This window comes from Sapajus apella, unplaced genomic scaffold, assembly GCF_009761245.1.
Source record: "Sapajus apella isolate SASKATOON/1434 unplaced genomic scaffold, GSC_monkey_1.0 scaffold10, whole genome shotgun sequence".
Lineage (NCBI taxonomy): Eukaryota > Metazoa > Chordata > Mammalia > Primates > Cebidae > Sapajus > Sapajus apella.
Genome location: NW_022436950.1, coordinates 2,507,604 through 2,532,579, shown reverse-complemented (window position 1 = coordinate 2,532,579; position 24,976 = coordinate 2,507,604). Strand labels below are relative to the sequence as shown.

Below are 24,976 nucleotides of genomic sequence, written 5' to 3'. Positions count from 1 at the left end.
GCACATAGCTGGACATGGTGGCTCATGCCTGTAATCCCAGCACTTTGGGAGGCTGAGGCGGATGGATCACTTGAGGTCAGGAGTTGGAGACCAGCCTGGCCAACATGGTAAAAGCCCGTCTCTACTAAAAATACAAAAATTAGTTGGGCCTGGTCGTATGTGCCTGTAATCCTAGCTACTAGGGAGGCTAGGCACGAGAATTGCTTGAAACCAGGAGGTAGAGGCTGCAGTAAGCCAAGAACATGCCACTGCACTTCAGCCTGGGCAACAGAGTGAGACTCTGTCTCAAAAAAAAAACCAAACAGGCATATAGATGAATGGAACAGAATAGAAAACTCAGAAAATAATGCACAATTGTAACAGTCTGATCTTCAAAAAGTCAACAAAAACAAGCAATGGAGAAAGGACTCCATGTTCAGTAAATTGTACTGGGATAACTGGCTAGCCATATGCAGAAGACTGAAACTAGACCCCTTCCTTACACCATAAACAAAAATCAACTCAACATGGATTAAAGACTTAAGTGTACAACCTAAAACTTACAACAACCCTTGAAGAAAACCTAAGAATTACCATTCTGGACAATAGGTCCTGGCAAAGATTTCATGATGAAGATCCCAAAAGCAATTGCAACAAAAACAAAAATTGACAAATGGGACCTAATTAAACTAAAGAGTTTATGCACAGCAAAATAAACTATCAACAGACTAAACAACCCACAGATTATGAGAAAATATTTGCAAACTGTGTATCTGACAAAGGTCTAATATCCAGAATCTATGAGGAACTTAAATTAACAAGGAAAAGAAACCATTAAAAAAGTGAGTGAAGGACATGAACAGACACTTCGTAAAAGAATACATTCACTTGGCCAACAAGCATATGAAAAAATGCTCAGTATCACTCATCATTGGAGAAAGGCAAGTCAAAACCACAAGATACCATATTACGCCAGTCAGAATGGCTATTACTAAATAAAGTTAAAAAAATAACAGTTGCTGCGATGGCTCACGCCTGTAATCCCAACACTCTGGGAGGCCGAGGCAGGTGGATCACCTGAGGTCAGGAGTTCAAGACCAGCCTGACCAACATGGTGAAACCCCATCTTTAAAAAAAATTTTTTTTAATTAAAAAAATAATAATAAGATGCTGACAAGGTTGTAGAGCAAAGGGAATGCCTACACACTGTTGGTGGGAAGATAAATTAGTTCAGCCATTGTGGAAAGCAATTCAATCATTTCTCAAAGAATTTAAAATAGAAATGCCATTCAGGCCAGCAATCCCATTCTTGAGTATATGCCCAAAGGAATGTACATCATTGTACCATAAAGACACATGCACGTGTATGTTTATCACAGCACTATTCACAATAGCAGAGACATTAAATCAACCTAAATAACCCATCAGTGGTAGACTAGATAAAGAAAAGTGTACATATACACCATGGCGTACTATGCAGCCATAAAAAAGAACGAGATGATGTGCTTTGCAGCAGTATGGATGGAGCTGGAGGCCACTATCCTAAGCAAACTAACACAGGAACAGAAAAACAAATGCCACATGTTCTCACTTATAAGTAGGAGCTGAATATTGAGTACACACGGACAAAGAAGAGAACAGCAGACACTGGAGCCTACTTAAGGGTGGATGGTAGGAGGAGGGGGAGGATCAAAAACTACCTATGTAGTGCCATGCCTGTTACCTGGGTAATGAAATAATCTAAACACTAAACTGCGCAACACACAATTTATATAACGAACCTGAACATATGCTCATGAAACTAAAATAGAAGTTTAAAAGAAAATATCTTACTTTCCTTTATGAAAATGAAAGAAACTGAGAGGCATATGAAAGGAATACTAGAGCTAAAATGATTGCCAGATACAAAGACAGTACACAAAAATTAATTGCAATTCTCACTATCCATGATGTAAGAAAAATGAAATTTGTTAAAAGATATTCCAGTACCGTTAAAAACAATCAAGTGCCTAGGAATGTAGTTAACAAAAGATACTCAACAATCATTGCTGATTTCTCCTTTCTCTTGACTAGAACTTCCTTGGAAAGTGTGTTTCGTCCTTCAGAGAATGTTCTACAGTACCAAGGAAAAAGTGGTAATAATAAGATGATGTAATTAAATAGGCTCTATAAATGGGCTAAGCTGTTAAAATATTCTACTTTATAGCCCGCCTTTAAAATCTAGCAACAGTTGTCTATACAATATTAAAACTCTTCTCTGTATATTTAAAATTACAATATAATTTTAGTAAGTTTTTAAATTTTTTATTTCAATTGTGTTACTTAGAACATCAAGGTGCATATTTGGGATCGAAAGAAATGATCTTGTCCATTTTAAAAACCTTTATTAAGTCACTTTTAAAATATATTGACCAAGAAGGAGGTTTGTTATATCAATGTTTGTGAAATGATTTCCATACATTAAAAAATGTAATTTACCTGAAGTTTGTCTTAAGACTCTTACATTGGAATATAGGATAACAGATAAACTGTATGGATACATTCGGTATTATACAACATTTTGGAATGTGTATGTTTTCAGGCTTCCAAGATCATTAAATTGCTGTCGTGATACATTCCATGCATTTTTATGACCTCAGTATAAACTATTCAGCTGTGTTATCCATTTTCACTGGGAAGGGTAAACTCACATGTGCTTTGGTAAAGTACTTAAATTTAAATGTTCCCTATATTGCTTGCATTCATTTTGTGGAAAGTTCTGTTGTATTGTTAGGACAATTTTCAAAGGCTAATTTTATGCTTTATCTGATAGCAATATAAAATAGATGGTTCTTTAATTGCTTACTTTTTTAAAGTAATATAATATTTAAGTTGCATTTTTATTAATAGTAACATTTTTATTTAACATTTAAGTCTGCATTTTGTTTAAATGTTTAAAATGTTTATAGCATTCATTGTTTAGTTGGTGTTACTTGACTAAAAATTAGCCATTTAATGTTTATATTTGATGTATTGATATTTAATAAAGGCATCTAATCTGTAGTACCACTGTCAGTTTAATGCTTTCTTCTGGTTCAGTGGCATATTCCAAGTGTAAATTAACCTACCAGTGTTGACCTGGGATATACATGGATGATAAGGCAATATATCAAACTACTGGATTTACAATGTTTTCTCTTTTATAGGATTTATAAAAGAATTGAATATATTTGAGAATAAGGTTTTATTTCACATGTTAATTTCTCTCCAGTTATTACCAGATCTACTCCAAATGTCTACCAGGAATTGGGTTCCACAAAGTAAAAATAATAATCATAATTTAAAAGGACTATATTTAATGTAACTTGAAAGTCATTGGCTTTAGCCATATATCAAATTAGTAAAATCCTAATTTTACTGATTAAATTACTAATTAAATTTTACTAAAATGGAGATTTTTCCTCTATGTTATTTATATGGTTATTTATATTAAAAGGCAACATTCAGAGTTAGCCTTGAATAAAGGAGGAACGTGGAGTAGGTGTTCTTTTCAACATACTTGCAGAAATAAGAACATGTCTCTAATCATATGTTTCTCAAAGGAATGATGGAGTGGAATTCCATTTTAGAATACATAAAAATTATTGCCTTAGATTTGGGGAAAATATAGAAACAGCCATTTGAAATTATAACTTTCAGGTTTTTGGAAATAAAGTCCTATCCAAAAGCTAATGGTAAAGATCAGGCAGCTTTTGTAAATTAAAGAGCTTTCAGCTGTGACCTGTAAATTGATAGCTGTTATGAAGCTTCCTTAAATTTAGAAATTAGAGTTATTTTTCATGAACCTTTTAGAACCTCAAGTGAAAAATTTGTTTATCTTATTCTTTAAAATCTCTAACTTGATATTAGATAATTGAATAAAATTATTGTAGAATTTTAAAAGACTGGTCAAACTGTCCAAGTTTTCATATATCTTCACTAGCAAAAATTCAGATAATTTAACATATTATTGCTCAAAAGCATTTTTCTTTCACATTGTTATACTGGATACCAAAGAGCACTTAGCTATATCAACTAGATAATTATTAATATGTTTGGAGATGATCAGAGATTTGGAAAGTTGTAAATACCATAGATGATCAGCAAAAACAGTGGACCTAAAAATTCCCAACCGGCTCTGCCTGATGCCAATCTTTATACTTGTCAAAGGAGATAATATGTGTGACTCAGAAGCTCAATATAACAGGTAATTTCTCTTTTAAAAAATGGATCTCAACGAGTAATCTGTATATAAGGGCTTTAAGTACTGCTTTTTCAGTATTGGCCATTGTTACTTATTATCAAATGCATATGCGGCATATAGTAATATCATGTTTCACATGTGGGCAGAACAATAATCTTCTAAGATGTCCTGTTGTTATCTGGATCCTGTGATATGTTGTATATGACAAAGGGAATTAAGGTTACAGATGCAAGTAAGGTTGTTAATTAGCTGACTTTAAGATTAGGGGCTTATTCTGGATTATCTGGCTGGGCTTAATCTAATTACATGAGTCCTTAAAAGCGGTAGAGGAGGCGGAAGAGAGAACCAGAGAAATGGCATTGTGGGAACTCAACACACTCCTGCTGGCTTTGAAGACAGAACAAGGGGCCAAGAGCCAGTGGACAGCCCCCAGAAGCTGGAAAAGGTGGGAAATGGGCTCCCTAGAGCCTCCAGGAGGAATGCATCTTTGCTGAAACCCTGATTTTAGTCAAGGGGATCTGTGTCAGACTTCTGTCCTTCAGAAGTGTAAAATAAACGTGTATTGTTTAAGCCACAGTTTTCTGAATCTGCCTTTGCTGACACTGAGCATGTGGCTGGCTGAGGGCAGCAGAGGAGCGAGAATTGTGCACTGGGATTTGGTGGGATTTTTTTCCCTGTTACTTAGTTCCTTTGCAGTTGGAACATTCTCCAAGTAATGCTGAGGACAGTTTTATATGGAATTTATTTTTCACTTCCTGTTTTTTGTTTGTTTTGTTTCTTTGGGTGAATAGGGAAATATGTAACTGCTGTTCTCAGCTACTTGCAAGTGTTTTGGTTTTAACAGTGACTTCCTGCAGTACTTGAAAAACTGATACTTGATGAAGCTGAGTTCCCTGAGATACTTCTGGTTTTGTTAGTGTTTATCTAACAATTGCACAATTTAAACAACTCACAGAACTAAGTTGTTACTGCTTATAAACATGTTATCTTCAGAACCACTGATTCCTTATTGATAATGATTGAAGTTCAGCCTTTAAATTGCAGGCCTGTTAGTGAGGACACCAGTGGGGTCTTCCCCTCCCTGTCAGCAAGTTACTGAAAAACTATCTGTAGAACATTTGATGCTTTTTTCCTTTCAGTACTTAAAAACGTTCCATTGTTTTCTGGTTGCATTATATCCCATGAGAACTCTTCTGTCACCCTTACCTGTGTTCTGTACATCAGCAGTCCCCAGTGTTTTGGCATCAGGGACTGGTTTTGTGGAAGACAATTTTTCCATAGGGTGAAAGGGGGATGGTTTAGGGATGAAACGGTTCCCCCTCAGATCATCCTTTGCCTGAGAGTTCACGATAGAGTTCACACTCCTATGAGATTCTAAGGCTGCTGCTGATCTGACAGGATGAGGAGTTCAGCTTCACTAGCTTGCCCACTGCTCACCTGCTGTGAGGCCAGCTTCCTAACAGACCACGGACTGGCACCCCTGTGGGGTTGTGGGACCCTGCTATACATAATGGTTTTTTTTTTCCTCTGGCTGCTTTTAAGGTTTTCTCTTTATTACTGGCTTTAGGCAATTTGATTATGATGTGCCTTCATATATTTTTCTTGATGATTCTTGTGCTTGGAGTTTGGGGATGTTCTTGGTTCATGGGGTCATAGAAACTGTTCCACATAGTAGTTCTTCACACATTTCCCACCTACCTTCCTCCAGGGCTCCACTTACATCCCGTATTAGGCCACTTGGAGTCGCCTCATGGCTCTCTGATGCTTTGTCCTTTTATTGTTGTTGTTGTTGTTTACTTTTTTTTTTCATTTTTACTTTTTTTCAGTTGAATGGGCGACTCTGTCCCCATATTGTTTTTAAGTTACTTGGAAATCATTTGCTCTTGTTTTTGCTTTCAAGTTGTGTTAGGCAGCACCTGAATAGCCTCTGTATCTTTACTGACCACAGAGAGGCCTTACCCTTCTAACTATGCTCTGATGTTCCGTGTATTTCAAGGTTTTTCCACTATGGTTGGTGGGAACTGGAACTGTTTCCAGCCGGGTGTGAGCTCTTAGGTTCTTTTCCCTTGGTGGTGTCCTTAGATGTGTGGGCTGAGACTCAGTGGGACCCTCTGTGATCTCTCAGATGCATCCTCTGCGCAGCTCTTTGCTCTCCAGCACTACGCCCTGCCTGCGTTAACTGCCTGGCTTCCCCAGACTTTCCTTTCTGTCTGTGGTCTGGAAACTCCAGGCAGGGAGCAGTTCTAGCACTCACAGCATTTGTTTCCCTGCTCACAGGGATCCCTGCACTTCCTGTGGTCCACTGTGATGACAACTGTTGTTTCATACATTTTGTCCCGTTTTTTAGTTTAAGATGGGAAGGTAAGTCCAATCCCTGTTACTTCATCTTGGCTGAGAGCAGAAGTCTTATGTTCATAGTGAATCTGTGGCAGTGCTGACCAGGCTTTGATCATATCTTTAGCCCTACTGTGTATGCAGTAAAGCATTTGGCCATTTTCTAACCTCTTCCATTGTTTAACCTAATGTCCCTCTAGAAGAGGTGCCCTGGGAAATGAATGATTTTCCATGCTACCTATGACCATAATTAGAAATACAGACACATCAGACTACAACTGTTGAAGAAAGGAATCCCGTAGTGGTTGCTAAGGAATCTCTTAGTCAGACCCAAGGTACAGACAGGAAAATGATCAGGAGAGAACATGCCCCTAGGTGCGTGCCTTACTTCAGCATTCTCCTGAGAACTGTGAATTTCTAAAGCATGTGAACTTGACAAATAGGCTTTGTCTTAGGAACATGTATCCTTTAGGGGGTGTTGAGAAAACAACAGGGCTTCTGACCTTGCCTCCTTGCAGTCAAGCTTCAAAGAAAAAATGTTGGGGAGAAAGACCCCTGCTGAGCCTGATGAAAGAGGAGTGCAGTTGCCAACCAGAAGAACACGCAGCCAAAGCACAGGCTACAAGTGGAAAGGCGGCTCAAGCCAGAGAGGCCCTGGGTGTGGAAGGCGAGTGATGGCTGCAGAGTTTCAGGCTCCTCTCCCCACTGTGACTGGCCACCACCTAGTGCAGGATGCACAGCTGACCTGTCCCAGGGCAGCGCTGGCACCCACGATTCTCCACTAGCTGTGCTGCTCTTACCTGGCATGGCCTCTGGCTGCCAGGCCCGTGCCTGGCCTGCACTTCCCTTGTGCGTTCTCTCCCCCAGTCCTCAGGACTGCCTGGGCTGCATTGTGTCCAAAGTCCTTTGCCTTCTTACTTGAACAGCAGCTTACACAAGTGTCCCTTGTTCCCTATGGCTCCTGTATTGTGGCGCTTATGCTATTGAGAGTTTTAGAGGTTGCCCCCTAAATTCACCAATTGAAGGGCAGGACTTGTTGATATAACACTGCCTTGCATGTAGGGACACAAATGTCTGTTAAACAAAGAAAGTGGGGAGACCAGGCCACTTAGTGGGGTGTATCTCCTAGGGTTCAAGAAGAGGGGCTAATCAAGTCAAGAGAAAGTGTGCCCTCCCCCACCATCTCACCCAGACCCTCACTCTCAGAACACTTGGGGCCCCGTGCAGGTGGTAGGCATGCTGGCCCCGAGTGCCCTCCCAGCCTGTGTTAGAACTGGTGCATGGCCTCCCTGTCAGCTGTCTCCCCTTCTCTGAGCTTACAGCAGATGGCAGCAGCCTCTCAGCCACAGACTACTGAGGAACTGTTGGTCACTCAGCAGTGCTGTGTGACTGCAACTTTCACAAGAGACAGCTGTGGCCACAACCCTAGGCTGGTGATTCTTCCCTCCTCCAAAGGCACTGGTGCATTCCTTAGCATGAGTATAAATTTACTGTTGCTAAGAGTTCTCAGAACAGGATATTGCAAGGAGGAACCACTGCAAGGTGAAATCCAGCCACTAGTAATGCCCTTAGAGCCCAGGTCAGGCCTGTGCCTTCCAGAACTTGCTCCTCCCCAGGCTTTCCCAGCCGATCTCCAGAGCGCCCTCCTCTCACCGCTTTAGATAAAGGAATGCACCCAAGATCCCCCATCAGTTCTCCATACAGCTGCCAGAGTGACCGCCCCCAAAGCAAACCTCGTCTCTAAGGACTCTCTGCACGGGCCCTCACAAGCCTCCTGCCAGGCGCTCGCTACCCATCAACAGCGAGACCCCCAGGCCATCTCAATCCCCCCAAAGAGCCCTGTTCCCTCCAGCCCCCGGCCTCTGTGCACCTGCCGTGCTGTCCCCGCCTCTGCCCACCCACTCATCCTGCAAATCTGGAGCACCATTCCAGGGCCTGGGACGTGTGCGCCATTTTGGGTTATTACGGGTCTTCCCCGGGCGCCTCGGAGGGTTTTGACGCCAACGCTCCCCAGCGCCTGCACCTGGGAGGAGAGGTAGATGCGGCGGGGGGAGATCTCAGCCTTTTTGCAAAGCAAACCCCAGGCAGGAGAACCTCGGAGGAGGAGGAGGGGAAGATGCCCAGGTGGAGACCAAGGTGCCGCTCTCTCGGAGTCGCCTAGGAGACCCTCCCTAGTTTAAAAAGTGTTTATTTGCTCTGAGAACATTTCAGAAGGCCTCAGTCGAAGTCCAAGTGTGCAGTCCCCGCGGAGACGCCCGCGCGGCTCCCCTGCAAGGTTTTCCCGGCCCTAGGCGCCCCCGACCCTGGCACCCACCTGGGGAGCCACAGTGGGCCGGGCCGCGCGGCCGCCGCCTCCCACCCCTCGCGCGCCCGCTCCCGCCCCCGCCCCCGGCACGTCTGCTCCGAGCGAGCGCCGCGGCGGGCTCAGTCCTCCGCGGGGCGCGTGGTGGGTGGACTCGGCTCGGCTCCGCTGCGCACCATGGCCCGGGCCCTGTGCCGCCTCCCGCGGCGCTGCCTCTGGCTGCTCCTGGGTGAGTAGGGTCGGGGGTCCGGGTCGAGCTCCCTTCCCCAGGCCCCGCCGGCGTCCTCTAGGGGAAGGGAGGGGAGGGCGGGCGCAGCGGTCCGCCGCCCTTGAACGTGGGTAGCCCCGGTTCCAGGCGGGAGGCCTCAGGGCACCAGGGAATCAGAGGGTGCGGACCGGGGCTGCTCCTATCGCCTCGGAAGGGACGGCTTTGGGGACGTCGGGGAGCCGGCGTTCTGAAAGGCGTGGGGCGAGTCAGCCGCGCACACCGGAGAACTTGTTTCCGGGAGGAAAAACAGCACGCGGGGTTCCCCAGCCCCGCACCTCGGTTTCCCAGGCTGTGCGCCGCGGTGACCGCCAGCGCAGGCTCCCCTCCCTAGGCCGTCCCGCGTGGTAAAACCTGCAGGCAGGCGCCTCGCAGAGGCCTCGGTGTTCGGGAATCGGAACCACCGACCTTTCGTATGGAGATTGGTCAACACCGATCTCTCGCCGGCAGCAGCAGTCGCTTGTTTGCTAATGATGTCTTTTGCAGAAATAAGGCCCTCCCCTTTCGGGGCATTTCTATCGCTTTTTTTTTCCCCCTTTTTCTTTTGGTTTGCTTGTTAACTTGGCACTTTTAGCTAATAGAAATTTAGAGGACGGGACCCTTGGTGAAGTGGTGGAACGTGCTCGGCTTTCCACCTGAGGGAGGAGTGGAGATTATCAGCTACCCGGTGGCCACAGGAACTGGCCACACACTCAGCAAGGAATGGTCCTGCTCACTTCCCCCATCTGCAGCGCGCTCCTAACATGCTGACTCAAGCCCCTTCTACACTGCTTTGGTTATTGCGTTCCATGTATTTAGCTACCTTTTAACGGAAACTGAATAATGGATTACTGGCGTGGGAGAAAACCCAGTGCCCCTGGGAAGGCCAGAGCAGTTGTTTCTGGTATATGTGGCCTTTCCCCAGAAACAGTGATGTTTGTCAGAGGCACCTGCCACACAAGTCCCCTTGGCCTGGCACTGGGCAAGTAAGTCCCCTTGGTACTGGCACTGGGCAAGCAGTGACCGCCAGCGCTGTTTCTGTAGCTGGGGGAGCAGCTCGCGGCCCGGCGAGGAGAGGGGCCCAAGCTTCTTGGGAGCCATGGATTTCTGGTCCCTGTTTGTAAACCTCTCCAAGGAGTGGCAGATCTGCATGGAATCCTCTGAGGCCAACATAATATTATTTGAAAGCGAATCTTGCCACTTGAGTGTTTTGGCTGAAGTTATGTGGAAAGCAAAATCTTAGCGTAATCTTCCCTCCTCTTGTGTTCCGATCCATTTGGCTTGACATGACCTTCTCTGTTTTCGTTTCCTAAGAGACAAACATTTCTTTGTTAGCAAGGCAGAGAGCTGGGCTGTGGAATATTTTTCACATAAATAACCAAATAAATAAATGTTCTTTACTAGTGTCCAGAGGCTGCACCCTCTAAAGCTTGTGTAAATAAAACGCTATGTCACGATCAATATACAGACCTTCCTTGTTTACCAAGAAAACTATTCATGTTCTGCCGAAAGTCCAAAATCCTGTAATTTTAACATTATTTTGAGTGGCCTGGCTAATGTTATATCTTGGAAGAACAAACACAACTTTATGAGGTTATCAGTAAATTAATGTCATTTGGAGCCCAGCTGTAATTAATAGAATTACTGAGCACAGGCTGCTTCCTTCCCAGGCTCTCGCACTAGCCAGATCTCCTTGGTGATGAAGATTCTGCTACCCAGAATGGCTATGTGGAATTTTTTTTTTTTTTTAAGAACGCTAGTTTGCAGGTTTAAGAACTTATCTGTGACAATTTTACAATCAAGCTATTTGTCCTAGGTAGTTATTGAGATTCTCACAATTCGCCCAACCATGATGGCTCACACCTGTAATCCCAGCACTTTGTGAGGCCGAGGTGGGTGGATCACCTGAGGTCAGGAGTTCAAGACCAGCCTGGCCTACATGGCAAAACCTGCCTCCACTGAAAATACAAAAAAATTAGCCAGGCATGAGGTGGTGGGCATCTGTAATCCCAGCTACTCAGGAGGCTGAGGCAGGAGAATTGCTTGAACTCGGGAGGGCAGAGGTGGCAGTGAGCTGAGGTCACGCCACTGCACTCCAGCCTGGGTGATAAGAGTGAAAACTCTGTCTCAAAAAAAAAACAAAACTTAGGATCCATATGTAGTTCTTTTCCATCTGAGCATCCTGTGCACTGTTCTGTTTGCTGGAGACGCTAACATAACTACATGCATTTTTAAAGGTTTGTGTATAGACCAAAAAGCTGTTTGTTAATCAGGAAAGAAGAATGCATTGCCGCCCTGGTTTCGAGTCCGTCTCCACTCAGGGAGTGCCAGCTGGTGCTGTCACACAGGAGCTCAGTCGTCTGTCCTGGGGAACGCTTGCCTTCCTTGGCTGTCATGTGGAAGCTAGGGTTTTTGGTTTTTTTTTTTTGTTTTTTTTTTTTGTTTGTTTTTTTTAATGGCTGCAACATTAATTGAAATATATGACTTTATATAAATAGAAGTAGAATTGGAAATGACGGGGACACCAGAGGAAATGCTATGTGACTGCTTCAGATTGCCATGCAGTTTTAAATCTGGACATAGTTCTCATGCTGGAGTCCAAATCTGAAGGATTCCCATTTGCTAATCAACTCAATGTGTTTGTTTACCCTGTCTGTGTGTTCAGCTGCAGGAAGAAATGTCTGGATTTCTGTCTTGCTTTCACAGACGCATGCCTGTCAGTGTGGGTATTGCCAGTCCAAGGCCAGGGCTGTTGAGAAACGTTTATATTCACAGTGGAAATGGTCGATTTAGCTCCGGGAAATGTAGGTGGAATCTTAAGGCTAGTTAGAAACGTCTGTCCTGACTTTTTCCCCAGAATGTACCCATTTCATAGCTTTTCATCAGTTAAAACTGGCGTCTGGCTGAGTGTGTGATGCGGGTGCCACGTGTAGAGTGAATTCCTGCAGAAATGCTGAGCCCAGAGAGTGAAGCCCCTCGGGCTTGCCTGCCGGTGCCCCCGCCCCCAACTGAGGCCTAGAACCCCTCTTTCCTGATGGTCCTTGTGGTGTGGTAGGCTGGCCCCTCAGTGGGCCCTGAGCCAGGCCTGGCAATCCAGATGGTCCCAGGGAGGAGACTGGCCGTGGGCTACACAGTCGGTGTTCTGCTGGAGCTGTGAGGAAAGATGTCCTCCAGGCTGGATCTGAGTGGGGCTGCCGCGGTCCACCATTGAGCCACAGGGGAGCACCTGTCCGTGACACAGAGCACTCCCGACACCTTTTGAGCCCCTACATTGAGCACTTGGGGTACACATTTCCATCATGTGACCCATGATGATTGAGCTGGGTGTCTGTCCCTTGCAGGGACGGTAGCTGGTAGACAGCAGACTCAGGGGTCTTCCAGAATGGCGTACCTGGGGGGCTGTGGGAATCCTGCCCAAGAGCCTCCTCCTCCACTGGAGACCCAGGAAGTCCTCCTGAAGGAGGAGGCACTGCAGCCAGGACGACAGTGGGAGCTGGGAAGGGGACAGGGGAGGCTGGGCTGCAGTGGCTCCAGTGGCTCCAGCACTGCTGGACCATGTGCCCACTGGCCCTGCCCATCAGTTTCTTGGTACAAATGAAGATGAAGAGATGGTGCTGTCAGGCGCTGCCCAGCTCCCAGGCTGCGGTACCCCCACTGACCCACAATACACGCAGACACATGAAGCCCTGGAGGGATGTCCTCATCCCCAGCCCTCTCTGCTCCGGAATGGGGGACCCCCAGCTAGGAGATATTCTCAGAGGACCTGTTTCTCCTTGGTGAGGAGGGTGCATCTACACGGCTGTCATAGGAGGGTCCCTGCCTAAACAAAACCATACTCGCTTCACTGAATGACATTATTGTGTTCAGGAAAAAAGATTTTTTTCATAAGACGGTTTATTTCGGTAATTTCTGGAGCATCCAAAAGGCATCGCTTTAATCGTCTTTTAAATAAGGGGATCTGGGTGGCTTTGTTGGAGGAGGGTCCACAGGGACACACCAGCCAGACATGGCAGGGGTGCGGGGCTGTGGACCTGGGTCGCAGCCAGCCTGACTCTGCATCCTCAGCTCTTGCAGTGAGTCTTCACTGTGCTCCAAGAGTGCTTCGCTCCTTCCCACGTGCAGAACACGGCAGATTCTCTGGGACCAGGGACCAGAACCCCGAAACCCCATGCCCCGGCCATCCGCTCTGCCCTCCACCAGGGTTAGCACCGCCTCCCCCATCACAGGGACAACTGCCCAGCCTCCTAGAGCCCTCACCCCACCCACCACCCCAGGGACAGGGGGTTCTCCTCTGTGTTCCCACCAGACCCTCAGGCTATGTTAGTGTCACCCCCAAACATGCCATGTTCAGGCCCCCACGCCTTGGCTCTGGGGGAGCTGCTCCTGAATTAGCTGAGAGTTCTGGGAAACCACCGGGGAAGGAGGAGGCACAGTGACCTGGACCGGCCCGCCCCAGGGGGCAGGTACCCCCACAGGAGGCTTAGGAAGCACTGTCTTGAGCCTGACACCACCTGGGAGGAGACAAGTCAGTGGTTTGCCCAACCAGACAAGAGTTTGCATCATAAGACCTCCTACTGTGGGTTCCCTGGCCAATTATCAAAGCATTTCAGGGCGCCACACAGCAAAGCCCCAAGCCAGGAGGGGAAGAGGCCTAGAAGGCGCTGCCCCTTCAACAGACACTGAGTGACTGACACTCAGGCTGGCTCTCTGCAGGGATTTTCTCACCTCTGGAGGAGACAGCTGTGAGAGGGGAGCAGGAGGAGCGGCCGGGTGAGGGGGCGCCGGGAACGGGCTGCACAATTTATCCTGGAAACACCCATCTGCCACCTCACACACTCGGGCCACACGGGGTCAGGACCCAGAGGGGCTGAGGCTGGGATGCAGAGCAGCCCTCTACAGTAGTGTCCTACACAGCCCAGGGAACCCACCCCAGAGGACGGTCCCACACCAAATGTCCACAGTGCCAAGGCAGAACAGCCCTGCTCCAAGTCAACCATGTAGCCATGTGGTGCCACTTACATGCAGCAGGAAATAAACAGGAGACCATGGAGCAAAGCCCTGAGGAGCAGGGGCAGTGCAGTCCAGAGGCCGAGGACGGTTGCACAGAGGCCCTGCTGTTTGGAAGCTCCTAGAAGCCTTTTTGACTGAAGCATGGTGGGGAAGAAGGCTTTGAGCCGAAGCTGGTGCTGGAGGAAGGACCCCTCCTCTAAGGATTCAGGACTCATTCCTAGGGCAGTGGGAAAATCTTGAAGGACATTAAAAGGGGTGACAGGATGGAAGGTGTGGTTTAAAGGAGCCCTCAGCTGTGGCCCCCAGCATGGACAGGAGGCCAGGCAAGGGTAGGAGTGGGAGGTTCCAGGGAGTCCCGGAGGTGAAAGTGATGGGCCCCAGTCCATCGCTTGGAGTGAAGAACAGCACCTGACAGGGCACCTGGGAGAGCAGGGAGGGCAGGACAGGGAAGGGGAGAAGGGGGAAGGGGAGGGGAGATGGCGCCACAGCCGGGGCTGTCAGGAAACATGGGATCCCCAGGCAAATGAATTTCAGATAAACAAGGAGTTTTGGTACAAGTATGCCTCGTGCAATATCAGGGACATGCATCCAAACCACAGTTTCTCTGAGATGCAGATTTCGCAAGGCATCCTGTCATTTGCGGCATCTGGCGGCTCTATCCTCAGGATCCACATGGGGTTCAGCATTCCCCTTGGATTCCGAGGGGCGATGGTACATAGGCAGGAGTCTGTGCAAATCTAGGGCTCAGAAAGAGGTATGGCCCAGAGAGGGGTTTCTGGTAGGAGCAGGGTCTGGACAATGTCAAATCCTTGCTTGGAGGGGTGGCTGGTGTGAATGGGTGGAGAAGGGCCCAGGCTCCTGGTAAGGGGCCAGAGAGGACAGCCAGGGAGGACAGAGAAAGAAATGGGCCCCAGGTACCACTAGGCACCTTGATGTGGCTGGTGGGGAGGGGAGGCAGATGCAGGGTCCCTTGTGGAAGAGGCAGCAGCGAAAGCCGCCCTCAGGAAGTGAAACCAGAGAGCCTGCGTATGGAGGTTTCCTGCAGGGCCTGACGGTTTTCAATACGCAAGCCTTTGATGCATCTGGAATTTACCCTCATTTCCTAGCAACCGTTATCAATGGCTACGTATCTGAGGGGTTTTCACGGCAATTGCACTGAATGTATTAACCGGTCAGGGAGGATTACGTCAAGACCGCTGTTGAAGAAACAACCGTCTGCTCCTCCACGCCCACGTCTGCATCCAGGTCCTTCCACAGGGATTTCGATTCTCCTGCAGATGACTCATTCAGTGTCTAGGAATCCCGTGCGTTTTGGCTGCTACTTGGAGTGGGATATTTCCCCCGGTTTCTTTCCTAGCTGGTCTTTGCTGGGCTAGGAGGCAGCTCCTCTTCTGTGTTCGTTTTGTGACAGGTGTTACCTCATGCTTGTTTTTGTTTTTAGGTTTTTTGCCTCCTGCTTGGCTTCTTCAGGAGGGTTCTAAGGTCACCCGTCACCTAGGGTGGTCCTGCCACCTCCTACCAATTTTCCGTTTTGTTCTCCAGTCTCACTGTGTAGAGAGCAACTCGCCACTGACTAGGGGAGTGACAGCAGCTGCCTTCCTTTGCTGCTGGCGATGGGAATACAGGTGACCGTTGAACAACGCAGAGGCGGGGCGCCCACCCTCTACGTGGTCAGAAACCCGAGTGTAGCTCTTGACTCCCCAAAAGCTTAACTACTAATAGTCTACTATTGAGCAGAAGCCTTACCGATAACATCAGTCAATTCACCCATATTTTGTATGTTACATGTATATATACTGTATTCTTTTTTTTTTCTCTGAGACTGAGTCTCCCTCTTTCACCAGGCTGTAGTACAGTGGTGCAATCTCAGCTCACCACAACCTCCACCTCCTGGGTTCAAGCGATTCTCCTGCCTCAGCCTCCCAAGTAGCTGGGATTATAGGTGCCCACTTCTACACCCGGCTAATTTTTGTATTTTTAGTAGAGACAGGTTTCACCATGTTGGCCGGGCTGGCCTTGAACTCCCAGCCTCAAGTGATCCGCCCATCTCGGCCTCCCAAAGTGCTGGGATTGCAGGCATGAACCACTGTGCCCAGCCTATACTGTATTCTTAGAATAAAGTAAGCTAGAGAAAAGAAAGTATTATTAAGAAAATTAGACCCAGGAGGATGGCTCACACCTGCAATTGTTGCATTTTGGGAGGCCAAAGTGGGAGGACCTCTGAGCCCAGGGGGCAGAGGTTGCAATGAACCAAGACTGTACCACTGCACTCCAGCCTGGATGACAGAGTGAGATCCTATCTCAACAAAACCCATAGAAAATATATGTACTTTTCATTAAGTGTAAGTGGATCATCATGAAGGTCTTCATGTTGAAGAGTCCAAGAAGGAGGAGGAAGAGGAGGGGTTGGAGGAGGAAGAGGACGGGTTGGTCTTGCTGTCTTAGTGACAGCAGAGGCAGAAGATGAGCCTCACATAGGTGACCCACACAGTTCAGAGCCATGTGGTCAAGAGTTTACACCTGAAATCTCTGTCTTTCTCCTTTGGAGCCAGATGCTTTTCTTACTGCATTTTCGCAGGGGTGGGGGTGGGAGAGGGATGGAGAACGTATCTTCTTCTCATGTGTAAAGTACGCTTTTATCTTGTGAAGGAAGAACCGTTTGATGTGACACAGCTACCTGCCCAGCTGGGCATTCCCTCGGGGCTGGCAGGCTGCTGGCACTGGCGAGGCTGTGACACAGGAGAAGTGGTGAGCGGCTGTGAAGCGGCCGTGTTTCTGGGATGAATGGAGTGTTCCCTCCATCCCTGTGCAGACTTCCGGCAGCCTCAGGCGTCTGTTGGCCACTATTTGTTCTCAGTGTGGCTTCGTTCTTCCTGAGTGAGCTTGCTCTGTACTTTCCCTTGGGAGTTTTATTACCAGCACTGGGTTTTCTTCCCAAGATACCGATTGTGGACCTTTATTCTTTCCCTGTGTGCTAGGACAGTCGGGATGATGGAAATAAGCCGTTCCTTGAAGATCTAGAGGGTCTTCATTTTCCTCTGCAAAGCCATCGGGGCCAGGCTCCTTTTCGTATTATAGATAATTGGCAATGTTTTCAGTATCTTTCTTGTGTTATTGGACCCCTTGAGTTTTCTATGTTCTTTTTTTTTTTCTTTTTTTTTTTTTTTGAGATGGAGTCTTGCTCTGTCACCCAGGCTGGAGTGCAGTGGAGCAGTCTCAGCTCACTGCAACCTCCGCCTCCTGAGTTCAAGTGGTCCTCCTGCCTCAGTTTCTCAAGTAGCTGGGATTACAGGCATGAGCCACCACACCCAGCTGTTTTTTGTATTTTTAGTAGAGATAGGGTTTTAGCATGTTGGCCAGGCTAGTCTTGAACTCCTGACCCTAGGTGATCTGCCTGCCTCAGCCTCCCAAAATGCTGTGATTACAGGCGTGAGCCATTGCACCTGCCTGGGGTTTTCTGTGTCTTACAGAAATTATGATGTTTTACATTTTCCTCTGAAGTTGTTCATTTTATCCAACATACCATTATGTGGACAGTTATGTTTCTAATTCCCTCCGTACCTGTGAACATTTGTCATTTCTGTGCAATTTTGTGAATTTGTATTTTCATGTTGTTTCTTGATCAGAATGAACAGTGGTTAATCTCTGTTATTAGTCTCTTCCCTGCTGATTCCCCCACCACAAAAAAAACAACAGTTCTTGAGTTTACTTACTGTACACGTTTTCTGGAATGCCTAGCGCATTTGTTTTTGTTCTTTCTGGCTTAGGAATGGAACGTCATCAGGCCCCTGCTTGGCCGCTTGGCTGTAGCCCCTGAGCTTCCCTCTGCTGTGTGCTCGTTGTTGATGTTTTCTGGATTCTCTGTGCTTGTGGTTTCTACTTCCTCTTTAGCACGTGAATTGTTTGGAAGCAAGTTTTACAAATCTCAGGGGCTCCCAATCGTCATGGCTGGTTTAATTGCACTGTGGTCAGGCACAGAGCAGGAACCACACCCACCACTTCGTGTGCATTGTGGGTTCCTTCAAGGTCTTGCAAATGTTTCCTTTTGTAAAGGGCCCCTAAGCCTGTGGGAGGAGTGTGGCGTTTTTATGTATCCATCCTAGTCATCCCATTAAATTTAATACTTAGGGCCTCTGTATCCTTATCTTGGTGCTTCCCATGTGTGCACATCGTGTGAAAACCTGCACTGCTTTTGTGGTTCTGCCTGCTTTCCCTGGGTGTGTGTTGCTGTGTGTTCTGGGCAGGGAGAGGATGGGGAATTCCATATGTGACTCAAAGGTGACTTTTTTTTTTTTTTTTTTTTTTTTTGCTTTTTGAGGCAGAGTCTCATTCTATCACCCAGGCCAGAATGCAGTGGCACAATCTTGGCTCACTGCAACCTCCACCCCCTGGGTTCAAGTGATTCTCCTGACTCAGCCTCCCAAGTAGCTGGGATTACAGGCATGCACCACCATACCCAGCTAATTTTTTGTATTTTTAGTAGAGATGGGGATCTTACCATGCTGGCCAGGCTGGTCTCAAACTCCTGACCTCATGATCCACCCACCTCAGCCTCCCAAAGTGCTGGGATTACAGATGTAAGCCACCACGCCTGGCCCATGGTGACTTCTTCTAGCATAACCTCTGTCCCAGTCATTGCTTCTTAAATTTTAATTGCAGTAAAGTATACACAACATAAAATGTACCATCTTACGTATTTTAAGTGTGCAGCTTCTATGCCATTAATTCACATTGCTGTACACCCATCACCACCATCTATCTCTGGAACTTTTTTCATTTGGCAAAACTGAAACTTTGTCCCAGTTAAACACTAAACCCCACTGATTTACCACCTTCCCCAGCCCCTGGGACCCACAATTCTACTTTCTGTCTGTGAATCTGACTGCCCTAGGAACCTGTATAAGTAGAATCATACAGCATTTGTTCTTTTGTAACTGACTTATTTCACTTAGCCTGATGTCCTTAAGGTTATTCCATGTTACAGTTGAGTAAGAATGTCCTTCCTTTTGAAGGCTGCATAATATCCCACTGTTAGGAGTAGACCACATTTTGTTTATCCATTCGTCCGTGGACACGTGGGCTGCTTCCACCTCTGGGCTGCTGTGAGTCAGGCTGCCGTGACAGATACCTCTGAGACCCTGCTTTCAGTTCCTTGGGGCATATACCCAGAAGTGGGATTGCTGGGTCATCAGGCAGTTCTGTGTTCCACGTTTTGAGGAGCCGCCACAGCGTGTCCCCTGGTGGCTATGCCACGGTGCATTCCCACCAGCAGTGCCTAGTTCTCAGCATCCATGAGAGGCCACCACTGCCATGCCTCAGGCTCCCCAGCACACAGTGGGGAAGCCAGCCTTGGAGAGCTGAGCCAGGGAAGAAAAAACATCTCCACAGCCTTGCCAAAGTTTGTCCTTTTGTTTTTGAGTGCAGCCATTCTAACGGGCTTGAGGAACCATTCAGTACTTCACCGGTGCAGCTTTCGGGGACAACATGTGGCTTCTCATTGTTTAGCCTTTTGTCTGTCTCATGTCCCGCCACCCACCTTTGGAAGTTCCCTTGAGTCACTTTGCTCTTTGACCTGGCTTCGCAGCCGGTTTTCTTGTGGATTTAGGGATACGTTAATGTTGTTTACTCAATCCTGGCGCCTGCCCTGAGGACTTAGTGACCCCGGGCAGGCCACTTCCCGACCCCTGCAGCTCCCATCTGCAGGATGGGGGTGGTGTGGGAGCACCCATGTCCTGGCCTGAGGACTCTCCAGGCCTGGGTGGGGGCGGTAGCTGGGCCAGGCCCACACGGCGCTCTGATGCTGCTCACCCGCCTTTCTGCTTGAAGAAGCATGCTTGGCGCTCAGCTGACATCTCATTTTCCATTTCTGTTTTTTAATGCTCACTGGGGCTTCCTATCTTTTCTCCAGGTCTGTATTTTCCTTGTTCTTCTCTGGTAATTTGGAAGGTAGACAGTCTGTTTCTAGTTCAATTTGTGTTTTCTTTTATGACTTTAAAGAACATGAGGATTTCTTGGCTTGTCAACTTCAGAAATGAAGAGTGCCTGCTGGCAATGGGTAGAATTTTACTGAGTGGCCGTCGTGGGCAGGACCAAGGCTGAGGAGGAGGATGGGGGTGCTGTGTGCACTCGGCGGTCTGTCACCAGGTGACTGAGGTTGGAGGTGAGGCTGGAGGCTGCCACAGTTGTCCAAGTAAGGACTTTGAAGGGCCTGGGCATTCCCGGTAAAAGTGGGCTGCACAGACCTAAGAGAGGGACAAAGAACTGTGCACAGCACCCCACCCAGCACAAAGCAGGCACTTCGCGGGGGTAGAGGCTCTAAGCCCAAGAGAGGGGCAGTGGGCTGGAGTCAGTGCTTTGCTGCCTTTGAGGACCAACATCAGGTGACAGGTGGAGAATCTACTTGGCGGGGTCTTTGGCGGGGTCAGCAGCTGTGTGGGTGTGAGGGGAACAGCCCAGCCTGACCCCCAGGATCTTCCCCTTCTCACAGCCGCCCCTGCACTGGCTACTCACAGGTGTCAGCAGATGGCGGGAAGTTTCTCAGCCTGGGCTCGGGAAGCTGGAATAAGAGGGTGTTGCCGGGGGAGGCAGAGCATCTTGGGGGCTCCAGACAGCTGACTCCTAGAGAGACAGGACTTGAGATGGAGCAGGGGCGGGGAGAGGGGACTCTCAGAAAGCTGAGTGCCTTCACTCTAGAGGACGTCAACTTTGACCTGGAAGGAGGCACAGGGGGAACATCCTGACCACACAGGAAATGCCAGGCCGTGGTTGACACCTCACAGGGACACTCGCATGCCTGAAATGGACCAGGCCATGCAGGGAGACACCGGGAGCTCATCGGGGACAGAGGCATCGCAGCCCACCAGGGACGGATCATGGCAACTGAAGGGACCCTGTTCAGGGCAGCCAGACCTCAGGGAGGCAGGAGCAGGCATTCCTATGGGCTGGGGAACTTCAGGGTCCTCTGCTACGCCCGCCCCCAAAATAACTCCCCTGGGCTCTGGGCACTCTCCACCGCCGGAACAGTCGTCCCCAACTCTCTTGTTGCCCCTGCCAGTACAACAATCTGGAGGTGCTCCTGCAGGATTAATTATAAATTAGATAACCTACAGCGCTGCGCTATGTGTTATAAAATGCATGCAAAAGTAGGCGTCTTTAAGCCCAGGAAGTGAAGGCTACAGTGAGCCAAGAGAGCGCCCATGCGCTCCACCCTGGGCAGCAGAGTGGGATGCTGTCCCAAAAAAATAAAACCACTCGATATGGTGATGGTTGTACAATGACTGAATTTACTAAAAATCATTGAATTGTCTGCGTAAGATGGCTGAATTTGTGGTATATAAATTATACTTCAATAAAGGTGTGTTTTAGAAAAGAAAAAAATAGGCTTCTTTGAAAGGAGGAATGCTGAGAATCATTTACTGGAGTCATGACCATCTTTCCGCCCCCCTGCAATGATATCATCCATGCCTTAAGGATGTCAGTGGTTCTTAGTCGGGGCTCAGGATTGAGTGTGGGTCGAGCCCTCACTCAGATGAATGATGCCAGCCCCTCAGCCAAGGAGGACCTGGCACGGGGAGGAGAGGCAGCTCAGCAGACTGTTCACAGCCTGCCTGGCACTGCCGGGGGCACCTCATGTGCTCTCCAGTCCATGATGCCCCGCTGCGGGAGTCGTCCACTCAGTGACGGTGATGATGGCCACACCTGCTCTCCCAGGGCCCCCGTGCTGTTGGGCATTAGCGTGGGGTGGACTGTCCAAGTCGTGGGACTCACGCATGCCCAGTGAGAGCCCCCAAAGCTACTCCTGGGGAGCCTGAAAGAGGCAGACACCCTGAGGAAGCCCACCTGCAGCCGGGGCTCCTGGCCGAGGGTCTCAAGGCCTCCACAGACATGGGTTGCCCACAGCCTTTGGGGCCGCTGTTGGGGTCTCTGCAAGAGGTCACGGACCTCACCATGCCTCCGGCGTGTTCTGAGATGAGCGTGCCAGGGATTGCATCCTGGCTCTACCACTCCCGGGCTGTGTGACTCTAGCAGGTTACTTAACCTTTCTGAGCCCCTCTGTCCCTGCCACATTGGTGATTTACAAGGATTAGGCTAACGGTGGCCAGGCACAGTGGCTCACGCCTGTCATCCCGGCACTTTGGGAGGCTGAGGCAGGGTGATGACTAGAGCCCAGGAGTTCAAGACCAGCCTGGGCAATGTGGGGAAACCCCGTCTCTACAAAAAATAGAAAAATTAGCTGGGTGTGGTGGCATATGCCTGTAGTCCCAGCTACTCAGGAGGCTACAGTGGAAGGATCACCTAAGCCTGAGGAAGTCAAGACTGCAGTAAGCCATGACTGTGCCGCCTGGGCAACAGAACAAGATCCTGTCTCAAAATAAAATAAAATAGATTTATGGGTGTACGGGGCTTCGGCCAGGACTTGGCCTGCAAGCTGCGGCTATCAGCATCCGGGACTGGCTGGTGGGAGGGGGACAGGGAGGCTTCAGGAATTTGCGTGAACTTGACCTAGAACCCGACCTGAACTCTCCATTTAGCCACCACCCCCGCTGGGAGGAGGCCAGTGTTGGGGTCTGAGATTCTCTCTCTACAAACCTAAAATACACAGCTGCAGAACTGGCCTTTCCGTGCCCCACATGGCACAGACCAAACACGGGCATCGAGGGTATTTGCTGAGTTTGAGACACATCAGCTTGTGCCCCTTGTCTCCTTAGAAAGCACAAACGCCTGATGAGCAGTGTCCCAGGGTCCCCGGTGGGGGGCCCAGCTGCCCTTTGTTCTGTCCCTACCCTCACTTTGCTGGAGGGGCCCTCTGCCTTTGGGGTTCCTGCTATGTATGCTCATTTCAGGGGCGCCGTCCTGCTGTGGAGAGGGAAGCCATTGCTCCGAAACCCCCCAGCAACGCCGAGTTCCTACCTTGCGCGCAGCTCGAGGGAAGGTTCCTGTCTTGACATGCTGCGTACTGAGCGAGGAATGCAGCCGTCTACCCGGCAGCCTCTGCACGCGGCTTTTTAAAGACATGAGTTACGAATGATTAAATGTGCAGTCACACAGAGGAATGGAACCCATTTGGCCCTGAATGACTTGTTTAAAAACTTTGGCAATTTTAGTCTGGTTTAAAACTTTGATGTTGCCTCTGTCTCCAAGGAAAGAAACCACATCAGTCTTAAGAAAAACCCAAGCATTCTTCGCCTGCACCTAAAAAATGAAACTGGTTTCCAGATTTGCCTGCACAGCTGCTCCTGGCCTCATCCCAGCTGTGGGACTCGGGGCTCCCATAGGGCGTGAAAGGAAGGGCAGTACTGGTGGGGCAGGGCTCTGTCCCTAAAGAGCAGGGAACAGTGGGCTGGATGTGGCAGTCCCGCAAGAGAGGTGGGGGATGCAGCATCCAGGAGGGACCAGCCAGAGCCAGGCCAGGGTCAAGGCCACCGGGCCAGCCCTGCAGCCAGACCAGGACGGGGGCTGCATGGGTGGTGGAAGCTAGAGCTGGCTGAGCTGCAGGACAGGAGGGTCCAGTAGATGAGGGCAGACAGCTGCTCTGGACAGCCCAGGTGGCAGCAGGATATTGGCCTGAATGTGACAGAGGGGGACACCTGTGGCCTGGGGTGAAGGGACCACTGTCATTGTTTCTGGCCCTTGCACACCTACCCCCTTTGCTTGTTGGGGACCCCACCAGAAGGAGAAGCCCAGCCTCCTCGTGGTGACCAGCTCTGCAGGGCAGTTGTACAAACCCCACTGCCCAGGCCCTCCTGGGGACTTGGGGGCCACCAGGGTCCTTGTACAGATCCTCCACTGCTCACACCAGCCCCAGTTGCTTTCTGTTGCGTGCATCCGAGAATCCTGACTGAAGCACAGATGTGCCTGTTCATCTCCTAAAAGCGACTCTTCCGGAGCAAGGGGGGGTCCGCAGTGGTTGGTAACCCCAACACCCAGTCTGTCCATTCCGTGCAGGACAGCCTGAGACATGCTCGCTTCACTCCCAGGCAGAATGGCCACTGAGAAAGCCGGGTATGGTCGTTGTCTTTGTTGGTTCATTTGACAAATACCCCTCCCTGAGCTTCCCACCTCCTACCTAGTGTCCAGCCCCGTAGCCCTGGAAGTAACCAAGTGCTCTCTGGCCCACACCGCTTCCAGCCATGGGACCTGAGACCCGCTTCTGAACCCCCAGCTCCCCCATCCATAAATTGCTGATCGCAATCAGACCCACACGGAGGCGGCTGTGTGTGAAGAGCTCCGGGGTACCCGGCGCATTGGGCAGCTCCAGCTCTATGCATCTTACTCAGCAGTCCAAGGGGCCCCTCGAGCTCACACCGCTCCCTAGGTCACGTGCCAGAGATTGGTACTCCAGAACCCCTGGCCCAATCTGCATGCCCAAGGGTGGCCGCCTCTCCTTGGGTGGGCTCCCTGGACCCAAGGCTGCAAGGGGCCGCTTGGTGTCCTCACTCGTGAGGCCCAGGGTGGGGCCAGGCGGCAGGCTGCAGGGGCTGGGTGCCCCCAGCGTCTCCCAGTGCAGCCCTGGCCTCCCAGTGCCAAGCTCCTTCCAGGAATTTGGAAAGGCCAGGCCAGTAGGGGTGGGGCTGGGGGTGCCCTCTGGGCAGAGGATGCACAGCATGGCCTGGTAGGAGAAGGAGAGGGACCTGGGGACAGTGGGAGGGCCAGAAGCCAAGCCCTAAACAGGGAATGCAAAGCCCCTGCCCCCAGCTCCCCTACAGAGTGACCAAGAAAGTGGGGCTCAGCCCGAGGAGGAAGAAGTGGCCTGGTGAATGGGGGACCAAGAGGCATGCTCTCCCTGCCCACCCTCAGTCAGTAGCAAGCTATAGGCAAAATAAGTGAATTCTGATTCTGTCCAGGGCACGCTGGGCAGATCACTTTGGCTCTGATGTGTGGCTTG

The 24,976-nt window shown here is 49.3% G+C and overlaps 2 protein-coding genes and 1 non-coding gene across 4 annotated transcripts in view; all 3 read left to right on the top strand.

Annotated features, from left to right (window-relative positions):
• The window catches only part of RBM44 (RNA binding motif protein 44), a 43,444-nt gene extending 40,420 nt beyond the window's left edge, over nucleotides 1-3,024 (top strand). The window contains exon 16 of the mRNA XM_032277764.1: nucleotides 2,053-3,024. The gene's annotated coding sequence lies outside the window, so the exon portion shown is untranslated. The remainder of the gene's footprint in view (nucleotides 1-2,052) is intronic.
• Nucleotides 3,025-8,881: 5,857 nt separating this feature from the next.
• RAMP1 (receptor activity modifying protein 1) overlaps nucleotides 8,882-24,976 on the top strand; it is a 52,081-nt gene continuing 35,986 nt past the window's right edge. For both annotated transcript variants that reach the window (XM_032277762.1, XM_032277761.1), the window contains exon 1: nucleotides 8,882-9,066. In XM_032277762.1, the coding sequence (XP_032133653.1) occupies nucleotides 9,015-9,066 (52 nt within the window). In that variant the 5' untranslated portion in view covers nucleotides 8,882-9,014. The remainder of the gene's footprint in view (nucleotides 9,067-24,976) is intronic.
• LOC116552050 lies at nucleotides 19,380-19,459 on the top strand. Its single transcript, XR_004269175.1, has one exon. It is a non-coding gene; the product is annotated as a small nucleolar RNA SNORD55/SNORD39 (small nucleolar RNA).